This window comes from Rhinopithecus bieti, unplaced genomic scaffold, assembly GCF_001698545.2.
Source record: "Rhinopithecus bieti isolate Rb0 unplaced genomic scaffold, ASM169854v2 scaffold_30015, whole genome shotgun sequence".
Lineage (NCBI taxonomy): Eukaryota > Metazoa > Chordata > Mammalia > Primates > Cercopithecidae > Rhinopithecus > Rhinopithecus bieti.
Genome location: NW_016812995.1, coordinates 241,954 through 250,014, shown reverse-complemented (window position 1 = coordinate 250,014; position 8,061 = coordinate 241,954). Strand labels below are relative to the sequence as shown.

The 8,061-nt window shown below is 52.6% G+C and overlaps 1 protein-coding gene across 3 annotated transcripts in view; it reads right to left on the bottom strand.

Moving 5' to 3' along the window:
• DLEC1 (DLEC1 cilia and flagella associated protein) overlaps nucleotides 1-8,061 on the bottom strand; it is a 67,739-nt gene that overhangs the window by 21,664 nt on the left and 38,014 nt on the right. For all 3 annotated transcript variants that reach the window (XM_017847410.1, XM_017847409.1, XM_017847408.1), the window contains exons 12-19: nucleotides 7,592-7,754; nucleotides 6,289-6,481; nucleotides 5,415-5,473; nucleotides 4,634-4,802; nucleotides 4,096-4,189; nucleotides 3,738-3,868; nucleotides 3,473-3,631; nucleotides 903-1,042 (exon numbers count right to left, since the gene is read on the bottom strand). In XM_017847410.1, the coding sequence (XP_017702899.1) occupies nucleotides 903-1,042; nucleotides 3,473-3,631; nucleotides 3,738-3,868; nucleotides 4,096-4,189; nucleotides 4,634-4,802; nucleotides 5,415-5,473; nucleotides 6,289-6,481; nucleotides 7,592-7,754 (1,108 nt within the window). The remainder of the gene's footprint in view (nucleotides 1-902; nucleotides 1,043-3,472; nucleotides 3,632-3,737; nucleotides 3,869-4,095; nucleotides 4,190-4,633; nucleotides 4,803-5,414; nucleotides 5,474-6,288; nucleotides 6,482-7,591; nucleotides 7,755-8,061) is intronic.

The following is an 8,061-nucleotide window of genomic DNA, read 5'->3' as shown; positions in this document are numbered from 1 at the left end:
GTAGCTGGGACTACAGGCGAGCACCACCACACCTGGCTAATTTTTGTATTTTTAGTAGAGACGGGGTTTCACCATATTGGTCAGGCTGATCTCAAACTCCTGACCTCGTGATCCGCTTGCCTTGGCCTCTCAAAGTGCTAAGATTACAAGTGTGAGCCCCCACGCCCAGCAGGAAAATGAATATTTTATTTGAAAATAATTTGGGAAGGAGTAGGGAGAAGGAGATAGGGGATATGGGTGAAACAGTACTTGCAGTGAGTTGACAATTATTGAAGGGAGAAAAGAGTATGTGGGGGTTTATTACACTATTCTCTTTGTTTTATATATGTGAGGAGTTTTCCACTAGAAAGAGAGAGAAGGAGGGAAGTGGGGGAGCGGAGGGAGAATAAAGAAGAAAAAAGGAATACTACTAAAACCTTTGAAACCTCTAGCATGTTCCTCCCAGAATATAACGGTGCGCGCTCATCTAGATAGGTCACACTTCTTTTAATGTTCATTCTCCCGTTGACAGTGTTTTTCTAGTTTATCCTGTAGGAGCAGTCCAGCCTGAGCACTCCTGCATGAGCACACATCTCCCACTGTGCAGGCATAAGGATTTCCCTGGGAGTATACTCCGAAGGGCAAACACTAGCTAATGCTAAAGTAGTTTCGAAAGTGATTGTACTAATTTACATCCCTTTAGGACACACACCCTAGAAAGATATATACATAATATAATCAGTGGATCATCTCTAGGTCATTTTGAGTTTCTTTTCTGTAATTTACAAATTTTATAGAATGCTAATTTTCTGGATTCAATAGTTTTAAATCCAGAACATCTCTAGATAAATATATAATATAGATACATACACCACAAATATGCATAGAGTTTGTTGTAGTGGCTCTTCCCACGGCCCCCTTACCTCCAGGCCCCATTTTCCACCTCCAGCTCCAGGACGGTCTCCAGATGCTGGCAGTGCCGGGCCTCCAAGGTGATGTCCACCCTGCACTCCCCCAGAGAGTGAAGCTGGCCACTTGAAGGCTCAATGTCGAAGGGAGACACCTGCCCCGGAGAACACTCAGGAGGATGAGCACTGAGGACACTTGGAATTGCAGAGGAACTGGGGGCTGGCCATGCCCAACCAAGGTCGCCCCTAAGCTGCCCCAGCTCTTCCAAGAACCATCTGGGATCCAGAAACATGCAAGCAGGTGGGGGACCAGAGCCACAAGAGTCTCGGGATTAAGAGCACAGAAACCGAGTCTCCAAGTAAAGGAATACGTAAGCCAGAGGGCCCCATGCCCTGGCCCAGATCTGAGAGATAGAAGGTGGAGGGAGGTGCTCCAGGGAAAATGGGGAGAGCTAGGGAGCCAGAGGAGAGCTGGTGAGCCAAACTAGGGGTGTGGCCCTCTGAGCATCTTCAACTGAGGAAAGCCACCAGGTCACTAGTTTGGGGGTGGGGAGAGGCTGCTGTGGCCACAGATTTCTCCTTTGCACCCACATGGTCTTTCCCCTACCCCTCCTTCTGTCCCCACTGCAGGTTCAGCCTCATTTACCACCCCCCTGCCCCACTGTCTGCCCCTCCTCCCATGCCAGGCACACACACAAAGGCAGAGGGGAAGGGAAAGAGCAGGAAGAAAAGTGTCCCCATCTGGGGAGGGCTCTTTACATTCCATTCTTCCTGCCCTGACTGAGAGAGGACACTTGTCCCTGTAAGGAAGGAGCCACTTTGCTTTATTTTGTCTTTGTTGCTCATGTGCATCTCCCTTGGAGCTCTGGAGCTCTGGGGGTGGCTGTAGTCTGGGGTTGGGTTTCAGCAGCTCTGTGTCCCCTAATCTGAGACCATCTAACAAACCCCAACTCCCAACACTCTTTTGAGAACTCAAAAGAATAGAGTGCAGAGAACTGTAGAGACGGGATTCCCATCAGCCTTGCTTATGACATAAATCTTACAATACTATAACATTGGCAATTATTTCCATTATAAAACACAACTATTCTTCACAGTGGGAAAACACCACAGACTGGAAACTAGAGAAGAGGGATCAGGTGTGATGCCGCTACCCATCAGCCGTACACTCTGGGGAACCCCTGCCCCTTCCAGTCTCTCCTCTATCAAATAAGGAGGCTGACTGGGGTCTGTAAGCTTCCAACTGTGCTCTGGAAAATCCCAGGAAATCCCTGGAAGTGCAGGGGACTGGAATGTGGGGAGAAGCAGGATGGGGCAGAGGTGCCTAACAAGGGGGTCTCTGGGTGGCTACAGCATTCACACTTTATTCTATGTACTGGGCTTTTGCATAAAGTTTCATTTGAAGAAAGGGTTCAAACGCCTTGGCTAAGCATAACGTGGACACTAAAGATACTGATGCCACCCTGCCCCCAGCCCCATCCCAGCCCCATCCCAGCCTTAGTCTTCTGTGGGTTCAGGATCCATGGTGGGAGATTAATGAGCCCTGAGGGGGAGAGCATTGAACTCCAAGCCTGTATAACAGGTACTTGGCAATGGCGTTGGCAATTCGATGCACACTGTCATAAACTCTAGGTTTCAGAGTGCCCAGCTATAGGCCATCAGGCAAAGGAGCGAGGCCTCCCCGGAATGGAAAGGAAAGTCCACTTCCCTGGAGAAAGGGAATGTACATTAGCAAAATAAGGTATATGCATGGCTTGGATTGTCTTCCCTGGGCTCCCTAATACAGAAGGAGAAGTGTGCGGTGTTCTGACTTGGAAGGCAAGTGGGCAAGCAGGATGGGGACCTTGGTGGAAAGCAGCCAGAAGGAGAGTGCAGTCACCAAACAGACATGGCCAGGGTCTCACATGTGTGGTCCACCAGGGAGCTGCAGCCATACCATGGTGAAGGCGCAGTGATGTACGACTCACTGTGGACACTTTGTGAGTAGCTGGTGCTTTGTGTGACTTATGTCTTGTTCCAGATCACCCATTGCATTTAAATATGATTATGATAATACTTAGCTGCTTTTTTTTTTCTACTTTTATCATGAAAAGAAAAGTGCTATTTGAATGGAAATAAATCTTGAATTTTCTTTTTGGAGCCTTGGGTTTGGGCTGCCAGCCTGTGACCAGATGCCATCTGGTAGCAGATTTCTGGGAGGATCCGAACCTTTCAGAGAGTGGGGAGGAGGTGGGAATGTGGCCGGAGCAGCAGCAGCCTTGGAGGCTTCCTGCCCAACCTAGCTGCCCATTTCTTCCTGCCTCGGGCGGTTCTGATGAGGCAGAAACCCATGCCCTATTTCTGAATCCGATTGTAACAAAAGGCACAGGAAATGTTGGTGGGGGATTACATTTGGCTGTAGAGAGGAGCTGAGCTGCCTCAGCGATGGGGAGAACTGGAGGCACCACCAGGCGGAAGTCACCAGGCAGGCTTTTCCTCCCCCAGCCTCGAAGTTCTGATCTAAATGCACCAGGGCAAGTTTGACCAGGGCAAGCTAAACGGGCTCATTGTGGGGGCACCAGAGGAACCAGCAGTGCCCGACTTACATCCTCAGGCCTTTCTTGGAGGCAGACTGGGCTCTCCTTCATGCGCCATGTGGCTGGGAGCTGGCTGATGTTCCGGATCTGGATGGAGTTTGTGGCTTTCTGCCCCAGGCGGAGCAGACCAAACTGAAGGGCTGAGACGTTGATGATGAGGGCAGGCCCCTGAGACACCCAGAGGGCCTGTCACTGGGCCACCTGGGCATGGCTCTGTGTCCCAGCCCTGCCACCTCCCTGGGCCCACCCTGCTGCCCAGCTCCACCTGCAGCACCTTAAAGGCTGCCTCAATGTGTAACACCACTGGCGAGGGTGAGTCTTCGATTTCACACAGCAGGTCCTGGCTTGTGGGGCCAGGGACACCCCCAGTAAAGTTCAACTCAAAATCGCCGACCTCACTGGGCTCTGAGAGAGAGAGAGGGAAAGGGAGAGGCGGAGAGGAGAAGCAGGGGCAGTTTCCTCCTATGGCTGGGCCCAGACATCTGGCTTGCAAGGACTTCTCATCTCCCTCACATCCCAGGCCTCAGCCAGAGCAGTCACAGGACACCAAGAGCCCTGCACAAGCCCCTTTAACTCTGAAGATTTCTACCTGAGCCAGCAGGTCACAACCCCTCCTGCAGTCCCCAGGGTACCTATGACCCCCGTGCCGGGCTCCACTTCAACGATGTGGCAGTCGCTGATCTTCCCCCACAGGTATCTGATGGGTGACTTGCTGTTGTTCCACATCTGAAAGACACCCGAGACCGGGCTGCCCATTTACTGCCCCTTCATGTCAAGTCTGTACCTGCTGAAGGACTGTAGGGTTGTGGGCTCGTAAAGAGTCCACATGACACTTCCTGGCTAATTCCTGGCCACCCAAAGCGATGGGCCTCCCAATCCAAAAGCACCCTCCCTCCACACTGCAGTACACGTGGCTGACATATTCTACCAAAGACGGGAATGCGCTCCATATCCCTAACTTTTAGAGGATTCTGGGAGGCTGATAAAATAAGACAGCCATGCCTGGCCTACACATCTGTGCAAGTCAAGTTGGGTTCAAGGCCCTGAGAACAGCCTTAGCCTTCATGCAGTGGCTGCTGCCATCTGTCCCTCCTGCTACATCCTCCCTACACTCGCACCCATGTCAGCACAGCCTCGGCCAGCCTAGGCAGGAGAGAGACAATGACCTACCTTAAAAGTCTTCTTCACATTTATGCCAATGTAGTTCTCCCCTGGGATGATGAGGGCGTATGGCTCTAAGAGAACCTGGAAAGGTTCTACTGAGCCTTTCACCTCGATTTCCAGGACGATCACATCATCCACAGAGTAGGAGGAGTGCCCCAGGTTCTCTGCTTCTGAACTAAACACAAACCCACCATGAGCTAGGAGCCGACACACCTGGAAGCACGTCCTAGCGTGTCCCTGTCCCTGTCCCACATGTTTGGCCTTGTGAAAAGAAAACACTCCCTAACCCACAGCTCCTGAGTCCCCTAAATCAGAGGCATTAGCCAGTGCCTGAAAGGTGATGAGCACCAATAGCTGTGACAGTGGGTTAGCCGAAGGACTGGGACAGGGGCACTCCCCTGCTGCCTTCAGGGACCACTCTGCAGCCTCCAGCCTGGGATCTCTGCACCGGGCTGGCTGGAGCCCCAGCCTGAAGGTTTACACTGTGGGGGCAAAGACTTCCCTCCACACTCACCACCCCCCCATTTGGTTCCCCAAGAGCAGCAATGGGCCTGGAGCACACCTCCAAAGTTCCTGGGGTGGCCTCATAGTGAGTTTAGCGAGCTTAGTGTGCTCAGCCCATTGCAGGGCTGGGTTGCAGGGCAAGGCAGAAAAATGCTCCCACTCCCCAAAGCCTGCGTAGGCCAGGCTGCCCACTTCCCCTCACCTGATACCTTCCCCAGGAGAACCCCCAAGGTGGGGGAAGGCCCAGCTGAACACTTCTCATCCAGGGCCCAGTTTCTCTCACCTTACAGGCTCTGGGACTTCCTCTAGAACCATCTGGAGCACACTGTGAAAATCTCTCAGCTGCAAGGCAAACACAGTGCCCTGAAAACACCACCGCGTTCCAGCAGGTTGTCCTGGAGAAGGCTGGGGCATGGCAGGAATTCTTCCTCCCCTTAGCCTAGAAGGACCTTCTGAAAACCCAAGAATGCTTCCCTGCTGCCTCTTCCCCTCCTTAGGAAAAGTGAAGTTGCTGCCAGAACATGAGCCAGGACTCACGGGCCTGTCTCAGCTGGGCCTGGGGGCAAGAAGGAAAGGAAAGGCCTTCCTGATGCTAACAAAGCCCCTCAATGTGTCTGAAGCACCACACCTTCCCAGGACAGACAATGAGGCAGCTGGATGCTGGGACTAGAGGCAGGATCACTCATCTCAGCCCCAAACCCACTAACAATGGCCCTGGAGCATCCTTTTCATGCCCAGCTTGAATTCCCCCCTAGCCTAACTGTGGCCCACAGGGCTTCACTCCACGTTGGGGCCAGCGCTGTGCTAACCTGGCCCTCAGGTCCCTGCAGCTCACTCTGTCTAGTGGCTGCTGTGGTATGGGTGGGGATGGTAATGTTTTTTGCCATAGTAGACATGTGGGAGACACCCAGAGCTGAGGAAACTGGCCCAGGGTCTTGCTGCAGACAGGGTGGGTCTGGGATCAGGACCAGACAAAATGAGCTGCTTTGCCCCGCACACCAGGTGTGTACTCCAGCCCAACTCAGCCAAGTGCTGGCCTGGGCAGGACGGCACCTCAGTGGGCCCAGCTGTGGCTTCAGTATGATTAAAGAACACAGGTTGGGGGTCTAAATACACAATCCAACCACGTGTGGCTACTGAGATGACACCATTTGAACCTCATGAGGAGAAAAGCTCAGGATGAACTCGTGGTCTGTGTGGGGGCTGAGAACCCCCTTCCTGGGCATGATGGAGAAGGCAGTCTCCTTGTCGGGGTGGCACTTGATGCTGTCCATGCTGAAGGATTCTCCAGGCATGAGGGGCTGCAGGTTGGGCTTCATGATCTGCCAGTAGAAGGCCAGCTCCACGTGCCTGTGGAGGCAATGCATCCAAGGCCATGTCCCAGTTCTGCTGGGAACAGGTCCCTCCACCCCATGCCTCCCCACCCTGCTCCAGGAGGGAGCAGCAAAGGACCTAGGAACAGGAAGAGACCAGGTCAGCCTTCACACCCTTCCAACGGAGGAGCCTGGAGTGGGGGGAGCCGGGTGAGGGGTAGCAGGTGGGTGAAGGAGTCTAAGACAGAGACTATGTAGGAGAGTCCCTCACTTTCCAGCCATGGCAGCTGGAGGTTGGAACTACCATGACTCAGAGGACATGGTAAGTCAGGAATTCATGCTCCAGTCATTAAAGTGGAGGAGCCTATGCATCACCCCCTAATATTGGGAATATCTTCTGCAGTGTCTCTCACCACATGAGTTTCCAAGGTTTGCCACATCAACCCCACCCCTACCCTCTGCCTTTCCTGCTGTGGGCTCCCAGGACACTGTATCCAGAAAGATATGTGCCTACTGGCTGCCAATAGGAACAGTGGCAACTCCACAGCATGGGAGGGGCAGGACTTGCAGCTATCCTGGGTGACAAGAGTCCTGTGTAATGCCTGGGGTCCCAGGGCAGCCCTGGTTGAGAGGCTCCCTGAGATTTGTCCTGGTGTCATGGTGGTGCTCAGAGGTGGGTCAAGAAATAAATGGCAAGGAGAATGAAACGCACAGACCACAGTCTGTCTGCCCCTGGGACTTGGATGGATTCCCCTACACGGCATGGTATGTCCTCTCTGGAAAGCTGTGGCTGGCTAGGGAGGGTCCAGGATGATTTGGGGCAGCACTGTCTAACCTAACTTCCTGAAAGGATAGAGATCTCATAGATCTGCACTGTCCAATATGACAGCCACTAGCTACATGTGGCTCGTGGCACTGAGGAAGTGAGCTCTTAATTTAATTTTAATTGATTTAAATGTAAGTAGCGAAGAGTGGCTACTGGTTTCCATGATAGACTGTCAATCTGGATCCCTCAATTGAATCTGGATATCCATTCTGTGCCCAGTCTTCCCTAGGCCCTTGGAAGGACCTCCTGTCTCACTGGGACTCAGGGCCAGGTAAGCAAGGAGAAGGGTTGGGTATTGGGGCAGACACAGGGGTTACCCACGTAGCATTTCTAATAATCAGCTGCTTCCTAGCTGTGGACCGAAGGTTTTCAGGCTCAAATCGTATGAAGTGCTGGGCTGTTAAGTCTGTGAGCTCTCCAGGGTCTGGTTGGCTTTTTTCACCAGAAATATAGATCAGATCCAAAGCAATCAGCTGCCCAATTCCTGCCAAAGTAGGGTAAGTGAAGTTAGTGAAGGCTCACTAGGGCTGAAATCTGGCCAAGGCTGCTGCAGGACCCGTGCCTCCATCCACATGCAGCTGGCCTTGACCATGATTCTTGCAAGCCCACACTGGAGGGAAAAGGAGGATATCCGCACACAGGTTAACATTCTCACATCTTTGAAGACCAAAAGGAGGCGATTTTGAGAACCTAGCATATAGCAGGCACTCAATGAGGAAGGGAGAGAAGGGAGAAAAGGAGGGAGGGAAGGAGTAAGGAAGGAGGGAGGAAAGGAGGGAGGGAGGGAGGGA